The sequence below is a fragment of the Leuresthes tenuis genome, unplaced genomic scaffold (genome assembly GCF_036924035.1).
Source record: "Leuresthes tenuis unplaced genomic scaffold, fLeuTen1.0.hap1 SCAF_10, whole genome shotgun sequence".
In the NCBI taxonomy this organism is placed as follows: domain Eukaryota; kingdom Metazoa; phylum Chordata; class Actinopteri; order Atheriniformes; family Atherinopsidae; genus Leuresthes; species Leuresthes tenuis.
This window is the reverse complement of record NW_027325364.1, coordinates 3,580,580-3,593,535: the sequence shown is the minus strand read 5'-3', so window position 1 is coordinate 3,593,535 and position 12,956 is coordinate 3,580,580. Positions and strand designations below refer to the sequence as shown.

General features: G+C 40.9%; 1 protein-coding gene across 9 annotated transcripts in view; it reads left to right on the top strand.

Moving 5' to 3' along the window:
- The first annotated feature begins 5,747 nt into the window (after window positions 1-5,747).
- Window positions 5,748-12,956, top strand: part of syngap1b (synaptic Ras GTPase activating protein 1b) — a 166,353-nt gene continuing 159,144 nt past the window's right edge. For 6 of the 9 annotated variants that reach the window (XM_072393604.1, XM_072393606.1, XM_072393602.1 and 3 more), the window contains exon 1: window positions 5,750-6,092. In XM_072393604.1, the coding sequence (XP_072249705.1) occupies window positions 6,071-6,092 (22 nt within the window). In that variant the 5' untranslated portion in view covers window positions 5,750-6,070. Of the gene's footprint in view, window positions 6,093-12,956 lie in introns of all 9 variants that reach the window. The other 3 variants (XM_072393610.1, XM_072393603.1, XM_072393607.1) reach the window with 3 other exon arrangements.

Genomic DNA, 12,956 nt, shown 5'->3' with positions numbered 1-12,956 from the left:
CTCACATGTGATTAAAGGGGGGGGGGGCGCTAAAGCTGGATGTTCTCTTTGTGCAAACAGGTTACATGAATCTAGAATACTGTGCAAGTATCAGAGTTTATATTTTATACAGAGGTTTATGTCAGCAAACTGTTCTGTAAAGTCACACATCATGCACGTTCGTCAGGTTTATCTCTGATGAAAACCTTGTTTAGTTAAAAAAGCAAAGGACAAATACAGCACATAGTCAATCCAATGCAAAACGCCGGCTTTATTCAAAGCAGGACCTCTGTTGAATTATCTCCTGTGATGTTGCATTGCCTCAGTGACGCTTTGAGGCGGGAAAAACCTTTCTAGGCGATGGTGATGAATGTATTTGCGTGTTTTATATGGTATGTCTACACCTGTCAAGTGCTCGTTTTAGGTTGTAATGTTGGTGGAACTCAAGCAGATTACTTTAAAACAAAATGGGAGAAAATAAAAGATGTCAAAATTTAAGGAAAAACATTCAATCTGGGAGAAATAGTCTTTTCCCTTCCCCCCATTAGTAGTCAGGTCCAAGTTTAGTTTGATGTATTTTTGAAAAAATTACATTTGTACAAGTATACTCTACGTTGATACACCTACTATGTAATGAGAATAATAAAAAAAGTTTCACCTCATGGAATTTGCTCCTTGAACTCTTACGGATTGTCTTTTTATTTTTGTTTTAAACAAAGTTGGTTTACGCTGCTGTTTAGTCCTGCCTAACTTCCCTTAGATTACTGTGACACCGTAATTTATCAGGTTTGCATTTTGAGTCGTGCACAAACTCAGAAATGGAAAATTTCTCTGTAATCTGACATAATAAGATTTAAGACACGATTAGCTGCTTTTTCTGCACGAACATTTTACAAATACAACCCCGACTCCCCCAGAATTAGGATGTAGTTAAAAATAAACTACAATGATTTGCTAATTTCATAAAGCACCACAGAAAATAGAAAACATCAGATGTAGAAAGTGAGACGTTTTACTATTTACCGTAAATTCCGGACTATAGAGCGCACCTGAATATAAGCCACGCCCTTTTTATAAAGAAAATCATTTTTGTACATGTATATGCCGGTTATAAACCGCGGGTGTCCACTTTGTAATATGATATATTTACACAGAAAGATGAGGATTTTTAAACGTTTAATTAAATTATGGGAACATAAACAAATACATACTGCAAATGCTTTTTTTTTCGAATAGTGCCTGTAAAACGCTGGTAAAAAAAAAAAAACTAGTAGCCTACCAGGAAAAGTCATTGATTGCCTTCAATTTAAAAGCTTCGTGCATTTCTTTGTTTGTTTTCCATGTTGAGGTGAGTGCAAATGACCCATTTACACTCACTTAGCAGGGTAAGTGTGTTTGATTTATTGTACAATTTCATTGGACCACTGTGAACTATTCGTTCATTTTATTGTTATGAGCCAAAATGTTTTTGGCGGCATGAAAAAACATATATTAGCGGCATCTTATTATTATTAGCCGCAGTGCTCAAAGCCTCAAAACTTATGAAAAGTAGAGAGAACATGTCAGGCTTAGTGCAATAAGTCACTGATACTGATGATATAAAACATATTTCTGAAGATGGATTAATTAACGCTACATATTCTTAGATACATATCTGTAATACTTTGTGTCCACTTCGGTGAATGTGACATGCTTGAAAAGCCTTTTAAAAAATGGCGTTGGTTGTATTTTCGTAAGGAATCCTTGCAGCGTGGAGGTTCCAGAGAAGAAAGCCTGACTTTGGGTTCAGGGCGTCTTTTTATCCCTTGACATGCTCCACTCATGCTGTGAATCATGTAACCCGACTGAAACATGAAGGAAGCTTTAAAAAAGGCATCTCTTGTAACATCTCTCCGTATTTTGAGTCTTTTGAATCCCTGTTTGAAACAGCCTTGGTGTTTCTGGTTCAGCGTGTTTGCACTCAGGAACAAACACAACATGTCGCCCACCCCTGTGAGAAGGTCTCAGAACTTAAGACGGAGCCTTGTGGAACACCAGTTCAGGGATTCATTCAAGCTTTGACCATTTAAAATCTGTGAAAGTAACTTGCTCTTTTCAGCTCATTCACCAGTCAAACTTGTTCTCATCTAAAGAACTTTTAACTTTAATTAAACCAGGACTAATCTCACTGAGACTAAATGTTTCATTTCTAGAGCATCCTGACCAAAACTACTCATTTATTATCCTTTAACAATATTTTGTGTGTATCCTTTTAGCAACTATAAACCTTCTTATAAAGATTTTTACAGAGAAACTCTCAACTGATAACATGAATATGTGCGTATATGAGCAGAAATAGCCTGTCAAACATGTTATATCTGAATACAATCTGTTATATCTTCAATACCAATTAATATCTGAAATAACCAACAACTAAAATGAATAGAAATAGAAATAGATATAGAACGTTAACAGGATATTTGTATTAGAAATGCTGAATGTTTTACCAGTAATAGGGTAAATGCACACTCATCTCTGGTCATCCAGAGTCTTTTATAACTGGAACTCACTCAAATCTAAGATGATTTTAAAACTGAATAGATAAACTTAGGGGGTCTGTAGCAGGAAAAATAAAGACTCCTTGGCATGCCGTACTATTTATTATCCATACACTGATGCGCTTGTTCCATGGATCAGTTCTATTTTACTATAAAATCAAACACCGTCGTGCTGAGTCCCCGCAAATTATTCTGATGGAAAGGATGAATTGCGCTTCTGCCAAATGTGTCCTAAAGGAGGGTTTAACTGCTTTTTTTTTTTATTTGGCAGAGAATTTACTGCTGCTGCCAACGTGAAAGACAGATGTTTACTTTGTGTTTGTGCCAGTTCTCAAGATGAATGCAGATGCCAAAAAATTACTCACGAGAATAATGTAACAAAAAGGTAGAAGTCCTGTGACAATTTGAGCTTCCAGGAATCTGCTGAACTCTTGCTGTGCTTTCTGCTTTAGTTTTATTGTTGGAGGTGTCTGCAGATACTGAGTTGTCTATACGTTTGTGTCTTTCTGAAAGCTGTCAACATTTTTTTTTTTCTTTTTTTTTTTTTCTTTTTTTATAAATGTAAAGCTCCCCTTGATGCCCATTTATTTATTTTTGTTTACAATATATGACATGAACTGAACTGAACCGGACCGGGGGACAAGGAAAGAAGAAGAGGAAAGAAGAGGAAACAGAACAAAAATAGAAACAAAAACCAGACAACCAGCTGCTACACCTGTAAAAAACAAAACAGACAACAATCCATGGCCTCTGAGGGGAATCCAGCCTTAGCGCCACCAGGAGCACCTGAAAGCAGAGAAAAAACAAACACACAAACAAACAAAAACAAGCACAAGAAGCGGCAATCGCATACAACACAGCTGTGGATATAGATGACCTGAGACGACATGATAATACATCAACTGCTTAGCGAGCTGCTACTGGGCTAATAAATGTGTGTGAGAACATGCAACACCCATGGCACAGGATCTACATGGTAACCCTGCTTAGTTATGAGTGTATAAGTGTACAGGGCCACAATCCACAGCCCCCCCCAAGCAATCAGAAGCAGGCAGAGAGGGCCACAAGACCCAGGCCAACAGCAGCCCCCACAGAGCACAGAACCCAGGAAGCCCACCGCAGGGACAACCAGGCATCCACCCAGAAGACTGCAGAGGAAGCCCCCGGACAGAGCCCCCATAAGCATAGGGCAGAGGCCCCATAAGCATAGGGCAGTGCCGTAAACATTTTTAATATAAAGAGTGCTCCATCAGCTCTGGCTTACATATGTTTTGTCAGTCTGAGATCGTGTCAATAAACATTTTTCACAAAGACATGTTGACTAGCGACAGCAGGAACGACAAAACATGATGAAATTAATGATGAATGACTCAATTTCACCGAGCTGCTGTGGTTTCTGGAGGCTGATATTGCTGCTGCATCACTTTACCATTTATGAGCGCTTATGGGGACATCTAAACAGAACAATGTCAGCATTTGCACTTGTGTCTCTCCTTATTTTACAAGCCTCTGCTTTGAAAAAAAGGCCCATTTCTGTGCAGGTTTGTAACATTAATGATCCAACTAAAATCCTTAATGACTCTCCTTTAGTCATCTTTCATACTGAGGTTATGACAACACCCTAAGCTTGTTTTCATCTTCATGAGATAAGTGGGAAGGAGTGATGTATCGTCTCACTGATATTTTGTGTATTTTGGAGGCTAAGGCAAACACACCGGTGCTAAATAACGAAGGTTTAATTAAAACAAAGCCGTGCTGTACTTGCAGTTGCTTACTTTGGCCACAAGATGGGGACTACACCCCGATATTTACACCAGAGGAAGGCGCTGCTCTGTGCTGCCTTCACGGGTCTCTCTGACACCCTGAGCTTTCACAGCAAAACGCCAAAATGAATGAACTTAGTGAAGCTGGTTATGTTTCAAAATACAGTTTATGAAACGAAACAACATGCGTATCAGACATGTAAGTATATGAAGTTACAGATAATTTACCTCATGAATTAATCTTGGCTCGTTAATTTGTGCATATTTGCTTGATATGTATCTTATCTCCCATAAGAGCCGAAGGCAGCACGTTCTGGCTCAGGCGCCATTTTGGCTCCGCCGTTTCTCACTTTTTATGCAGTTTGCCTGTTTGCGGAAAATGTCGAGTTGATTTCTGCTCCATTTAAAAGGATCCAAAGATCTAAAATTGAATTGTATCAATTTAGGCTGTAACTTCAGTGACAGCATTTACTGTCATCTTCTTGTAAACTGCAGATTGAGAAGTTATGAGCTTGTTTCCAACAGGTGTCCTTGAATGGGCCAAAATATCAGCTGGTCAGACCAGATATTGAAGTATTACTCTTCTAAAACTGCACCCAACCATAAAATTGTGCGTTCTTAAATTACACACACACACACATATATATATATATATATATATATATATATATATATATATATATATATATATATACTGTTATATGTTAAAACATAACAAAATAAAATGCATTTTGCATGTTAACTTCTCACAGCTTGAGTTTAAATACCTTAACAAAAACAGTTCTAACTCAACATGCTCATCTTCCATTTTAAATGGAGCTTTTATTTGATTAAAAAATAAAATTAGACAACCTGTGGGGAGAAAATTACTTTGGTTTTGCCCTATAAATATTTCTAGTATTTAGAAAAGTTTCTGCCATAATTCAAAGATGTAATAAAAATTTGACAAAGTAATCATGTTGCTTTCATCTGCTTTCTTTAAAAAAAGATAATATTTTTAACCTGTTTTTGTAATCTCATTATGAAAAGTTATCTTAAATTAGCTATTTTGTTGCTATTCAGTTTCTAACTGACATTAAATTGACATTTTCTAAGTTTGTACTGAAAAGAGCATTTAAATGACAGTCTAAGTAATGTATAACAGCTACTTTGCAGTCGAGGCTTCGTGAATTATGGTGGCTGTAAAAGTCATAAGCTGCGTGCACACAAACGCACGATAACACGTGCACTCTTTATCCTAAAGCCCGAGGCAATCATTTACACTCACCCCAACATTATTGTAATAGCTTATCTTTTTCATGAGGACATCGCAAAATGTAAAATGCATAAGCTAAAGATAGGTTATGGATATATGGAAGCGTGCGCGCCCACACAGAAACGCGAACAGTCAACCGCGCGTGTGCTCACTCCTCCACCCCCTTTCTCTCTTGCGCGCTCTCTCCCTCTCTCTCACTCACACACACTCGCTCGTGCTTCACCCTCACACCTCAGCAGCAGCGTGCAAACAAACGCACACACACGCACACACACACGCACACACACACACACGCACATATTCCTGCATACTGTATTTTTTTATGCACCGGTCGCTTTATAAGCGGTCGTGGATTATGATGCCAGCTTTTGTAACAGCGGAATATTGGCCTCTTCTTCGACTCCATCTGTGAAGAGCAGTAAATCGCGTGTTTTTGATTCTTATTTTTCAGATTTATTTTGTAAATTGGTTCCCTGTTACTTCTGAGCACCGAGAGACCGCCGAGACGCAAAGCCTACGTTCAATGCTGTTGGAACATGTCCTATGTTCCCTTTCAAGGTAAGACAGAGCAGATATTTTCTCCCAAAAATTTACACCCTCTGCATCTTTCTTTTCTGTCCTCCTCCCCTATTCCTCTCCATCCCTTCTCTGTCTCTCTATGCCCCTCTCCTCCCTCTGTGTCATATGGAATATCTGAAGGCACCATAGCCGACAGGTGCATAGAGATAGCCCCGAGTGCCTTGTAGATAGATGCCCGCACACGCGCGCACAAACGCACTCAGATCCAGCGCAGCGTCTGTCGGTGTGGAGCTGTGCATGCGGCAATTATAGTATTGTAATAATGGTGTGCTCTTGCAAGTGCACTCCTCCGTGTGAGAGCTGCGTTGATGGAAAATAAATGCGCTAATATTCCTGTGATAATCCTGCTACACTCCCAAGTAGTTTTTGGTGTAACGTAATACTTGTTTGATGGAGTATTTCCACTGCTCATATGTAATGGAGTTTACACCTGTGTGGTCTGGTGTAATATTCCTTTATTGTTCCATTTGCTTGTAATAAAGAGATTAGAGTGTGGTTTTATCGCTAAATTGTGTTTTCTGCTCTATGCTAATCATAAATAGGGACTTTTCTGTGATGTAGTATTTGATGAAATCATTGTGGGATTTTGTCAGGAGCCTGAATGAACTGTATCACGCTTCCTATGTGCCAAACTTTGGCCCACGGAAATATGTAGATGACCAGAATGAGAGGCTACTTCATTGTCGCTGGTCTTTTATTCCCTCACACTCGAGCTGAGTGGGTGAAAGGCGCTTCAGTGCACGGTAAAGCCAGATTCCGTTGGTATGTTGCACTGCAACTGTGACTAATGCTATATGTGAGCAGGCGTGCTGCAGTGAGCTGCCTCACATCTACCCAGTCGAAACGTTCAATTTGCAACGTGTGTGTGCGTGTGTGTGTGTGTGTGTGTGTGTGTGATCAGAGGGTTACATTTGGAAAAAGCAAAGTGTGATGGCGGGAGTCAGACCACAGTGACACGTTACATCCAGCGCAAAGTTTGGAGCAGCAATGGAGGACTGAGGGTGTCTTGATTTGTGTGAGTACCTGCTCAGAAGGAGGGTAGGTCCCCAGCACTGTAGGGATGTGTGCGAGGAATACAGCAGTGTGTGGGTTCAGGAGCGTGGAGGTGTGCTGCATGTGACTGGAAGGGTGAGACGGAGGGATCCAGGCACTCACTCACAGACCTGTTAGCTTTTGTGGAACAACATGTGTGCCTCCAAAATGGAGCCTTGTCTCGATGTGAAAAACTAAACTGTCAGCTACCGAACTTCACCGTGACCCTGGAGTCATCTGAGCCGCACATGAAAAGCGAGACCAGATTTAACAGTGGCAGCTGCTTCCTTTTCACTCTGCCTCTTATTCCCTCAGAGCAGAGCAGATAATGGTCAAAATACGCTCTTGTGCAAGTGCAGCTATAGAAGTTGGTTGCATAATGTTGGTGAGATGCTCTGCCGCTGTGATTGTGTGTGTGTGTGTGTGTGTGAGCGAGCCCACTCTGGGAGTCATTGCCAGGAAATTGTGAGCACAGTGCCGCACCTTCCAAACCTGCCAGTGATGGCACTGAGTACTCTTTCTCTGTGATCGTAATGATGTTTCATTTTCAGGCGTGTTTTTGGAGCAAATCAGCATTTAGTCTTATCCAGTTTGGAACATCTGCTGAGGGTTTCAAGCCTCTGCAGTAATGTTTCAGTTCTTCCCTTCAGAATTTCAGTAGATATTTTAAAACTTGTATGATCAGTACATGTAAATTGGTTGGTTTTCTTGCCTTTTGCATTGCAAAATTCCCACTCACTGAACAGAGAATTTAATAATCATGGAAATTATTTAGACCCAGTGTTTAAATTGTGAGAAAATTGCTGCATTTAGACCTTTTCTATCTTGTTAATCCATTTTTTCAGTACAGTTTTTTGACAAAATCTTCTGATATGCGTTTCTGAAATCCTACAAAACCTGAGTATATATTCTGGTCAACTACTAATACGCACTCTAGACAGATACTCCATCCACCTCTTCTATACATTAGAAGCTCCATGGTTACTCAAAGCGATTATGTAACACTGTGTGATATTTATTGCTGCACAGTGACTCAACATTCAGAGATAAAATATGTGGTAAGAGGGCTGATATTAGTGTGACATTGATTTGTGATGAGATACAGATCCACATAGCGGGAGAAGAGGTGGGGGCTCGGCAGTCTTGCAGATGTATCTGAGCCCACACTGACGAGTGTGTTCAGCTAATGTACCAGGCAAGCCATTTGCAGTCATGCCAAGTACTGGCTCACATGAACAGGCAGTTAGTGGGAGGCAGGCAGCAGCAGAGATGGGCCTTCCTTTCTTGGCTAATCTTTCTCTTCCCTTGCACTCTTAAACTCACACCTCCTTTCTGTCTTTCTCCTTGGTTTTCTTTCTCTCCTCTGTTTGTGGTCGACCCCCCCCTCGTGCTGAACCACCCACACATGCTTTTCTACCTCCACATTGTCTCCCTCTTTTCCTTCTCCACGATGGACGTATCCATGAGTGCAGATGGACACTATGGAAGCAGCAACCAGCCACAGCGCTATCCCTGGTCTAGTTGATTTTCACAGTAGTTTGATACAGCAGCTCCTGTCAAGTATGACCGTAGTTAAAGAGACAGCACACCACCAGTGCACTGCAGTACTCTTCTTCTCCCCCCTTTTCTATCCTTCTCTTTCTCCCTTGTGACATAAGGGACCGTCTTACACCCCTCCACTACTCAGGCTGTGCCAAGAACCGTCATCTGTTAGACCATTACTGTACTGTATGTGCGAAATTCATCCGGCCTTGTGCAGTAGATGGTCTGTCAAAGGAGGGAGCCCATTCATTCTCCAGTGGGCTGCTGAGTGTAGTAGAGATGCGTTTGCGGCGGCTTTTTCAAGTGTTGTGTTGAATTAGCAGCATGGTTGACCAGCGATGAGCGCATGGGAGAAGTGATTTTCTTTTAATTGCCCACGTAGGCTGAATTCTCCAGCTGGAGGGCTTCTGGTGACAGAGCTGTAGTGATCTTCTGTTTAACAAATCAAAGAACCTCCTGTCCAAGTTCAGGGACATTTTAAATTTGCAGTCCAAATCCCCTCCAGATGAGAAAAGTCAGCACTTCTAAATGTCAAACAAGAATGTGTTTTCAGCTTTCTCCAGAATCCCCACAGCTCTCCAGTCGTGATGTCAGGAAATATCTGTGATGTCACTGTTCTGGCTTAATAAGGCTTTAATTTCATCGAGCACACAGTATACTTTCTTACTTATTAGCATGAGCAAGTATCCACACAGGATGGTGCATAGCAGTCGCTTATTAAGCTCGTTTAAACACGCTTCATCTGGGATGCACTTCAGGTTCTTTGATACTCTTGAGGTCAATCAATAGCTGCATAAAACATGCACACCAGCAAATGTGTCCATGCTAATTCAGTGATAAGGAACATTACGGACGCAGTTTTAAGAATATTGGTTGAAATACCTTTGGCAGTAAGTGGTTCTACACACCTTTGGAAGTTTCTCCGATTCTTCTTGGCAGGAATCTCAACCACGGAACGTCAGCCATTTTCAGGTTTGTCCAGAGATGCTCGACGGCGTCCAGGTGCAGAATCTGGCAGGGCCAGTCCAGGGCTTTTACAGTTTTCCCAAAGCACCTTGTGTGTGAGCATTCTGGAAAAGATTTTTACTCAGGGTTCATTTATAATCTATTTCATCTTCATTCTGCTGCCATAAGCATGTAGGGACGGCGTTAATGACATCATACGCAGTGTCTGGTTGTGAATTGTTGGTAAAATACAGAGCATTTTGCTTTCCATAGTCTGCGAGTTGCTCAGGTGTCTTTTGGCAGACTCCTTGTGGGCTGTAATGTAGCTTTTAGTGGGGCTTCTGTCTGCCCACTGCACCTTAAAGGCTTTAACGGTTGAGTCCAGCAACCACCTTCAGCAGAGCTCAGATGTGAGTGTCTCAACAAAGGGTCTGAATCTGCAAACTTTATATTTTAGATAGTTATTTTTTATAGATTAGCCACACACTCAACACTCAAATTGTACACGACATGTTTAAAGAAAGAAAACAGTGTGGAAACCCTTTCTGTTTGCAGTGTATCAGCACAGTAGACCAACTACCTGAGCGTTACTCAGGCCAGTTTCACAGCCTCGAGCAGTTGGGGATTTTTTCCTGGTTTATAGATATTATGGCTTTAAATGGCTTTAAAGGCTCTATGTGGTGTGTTTTCGGTGTTGTCACTGTGTCAAGTTTTGTGTTCAGCTGATCCTCTTTCCTGTGCTTTCCTATCTGTTGTCCAACACTAGATTTTGTAAAGAATGTCGGGGTCCTTATCCGCTAAGAGCCTCTGGTAACTTTGTGATACTGGGGGAATCTACATGGGGGCTGCTGGAACAGCATCACTGGGAGGAGTGGCTTCTTAGATTCAGCAGCACTTTGGGTGGGTGGGTAATTCAATTCTACTGCAAAGCCTGTAATGACTCAATGGGTTTGTGCAGAGTGAGAGAATGCCTTGGCTTTTGATTGATCTTGTCAGGATTCAGCTAAAAGGTCAGGACGAGCTGCCTCCTCTCTTCTGAGCCAATCACAGAGCTGCCAATCTGGAATAATGATCTCCCTCTGGATATGGTTGGCTCATAAGATTTGCTGGCATGATGTCATCCAAACCCATGCATGCCCATGCGTCCCAGCTGTAAGGGTTTAGACTCATCCAGTACTCAAAGCGAAGTTAGAGGCTACAGTACATATGTCAGAGTGGTGGGAGTGGATTCATGACATAAAGGGATTTTAATTCTCACTTCTTAGGCAAATGTTGAGTCATACCAGGTCATGAAAAAGATTGCACCAGCTTAGCTCAACCAAACCTCAAGTCAGCTGTTACAAACGTGTTAAAAACTTGACCTTTATCTAATGCAGGAGAAGGTCCAAATACAGGAAATCTTTCACCTAATTTTTTAAAAAACAGTTATGGTTTCATGCAGCATTGAATTGACAAAACACTTCTTAGCACTGACCTAAGCAGCTTGTTACCTGACGTCTGTGACCAAGAACATTCATATTTTTTGGAATTAAATACATCAAGTACTTTTTGTGGGGCTATGCAACCTTCTTCACAGCTTAGGATTGCCCTCTTTTTTTGTTTCTGCACCACAGACTGGCCTCAAAATTCCACTTCATGCCATATTAATGAATAATCAGCGATATACATTTTCATTTCAGTGTCACCAGTAACCCTTAGGAGGCGAGGGCTGCATGTTTTAGTGATTTTACAGCAATTAAATCATACACAGAAACAATCTTTACATCAGTTTATATAGTTTTGTTTGTGTAAAAGAGGTCTTTTGTGTTTGCTGTGGGTTTTAAGAATTACCGAGCTTATTATTGGTCCACAAAGGCAGCATGCAACGGCCTCTTGGACATTTGATTTACAGACTCCTAAGGGTTGATATAACTGAAAATAATACCTCGGTATTTCTTTTTATCATTCGTGGCTGGAAGCCAGTAGATAAATGAATCATAAGAGTCAAGTCTGTCCAATTATGTATTTGTCCTAACCCCAAATATCCATCTGTCCAACCCTAAGTATCCATATCCATCTGTTCATAAACCCACTTAATTCAGTGTTGTGGTGGTGGCTGGAGCCTATCCCAGCTGCCATTGGGTGTGAAGTGGGGGGCACCCCGGACAGGTTGCTCAGTCTTTGCATGGGAGGCAGAGAGACAAATCCCATGCATGCACACTCTTTCCTTGGGTCAACTTAGTATCACCAACTGATCTAAGTACTGAAGCTGAAGTACCTGCAGAGAGCCAGTGCATGCGCACAGAGAGGCGCCAGCAGGGATTTGAACCAGGAACCTCCTTGCATGCACTGTCCAAACCTGAGTATGTATTTGAAATCCTAACCATTCATGAGTGAGTGCAGAGTAAAGTGAAGAATCACGATGTGTTTAAAAAAATTGGAATTATTTCCACTGTTTTGGTACCAGATCTAGATGCAAACTGTCCAAAAAGCGTGAAAGTTAGACAGCGTGTGGGAGTCCAATCTGCTTCTTTGGATTGTCTTATTCTCCTACACACGTGTTTCAAAAAATACATTTGCAAATCTCTTTGGACGTGGAAAAGTAAAGGACAGTGTGAACTCAAAGAGACTTGCATGGAAATCTGCAGCACAGTGCCGTCACCCTTCTGCCGTTCCACTCTTCCCCTTTATGAGCATTTGAGGCCAAATCAGCAGAGACTGATGTGCAAAAAGAGAATGAAATGACGTACTGTAGCCAGATATTGTGCAAGAATGTCAGCACACAGCGGGATGTCGAGCGCAATCATGTACCAAGTAATGTATTGTAACCCTTGACATTAGCTGTGCCTCTGTGGGGAACTGAATAAAGAAAACACAGCGATTGACCAATTTTTTAAAGCTTTTTTTGTGAAACTGCAACATTTGCTGTGGACTAACATAGATTGACACTTTATTTCATGAGATATGTTAGCTAACGATACTTGAGAATGGAGAACTGAAGCAATATTTTCACTGAGAAGTCAAACATGATGGACTTTTTGGGTCTTGAAGAGGGAATCTGTGCGTCACGACCTGAGAAGAACTGGCATGTCCACCACAGCTAATCTTCTATTTGAGTCAATGTTGCTGTTAAAACATCAATTAAGTTTTTTTAAAACAGGTTTTTTGAAGGAAAACATTTTGATGACAAATCAGGAATAAGTTGCAGTTTAGAAAAAACTAATTAACCATTAATTTATTAATTGATTAGTCATTTGACAGAAAATTAATTAGCGATACATGTGCTACTTACAGCCTTTCATACTGTAAAAATCATGCATTTCTTTGCCTTTCTTTCTCCTTTTT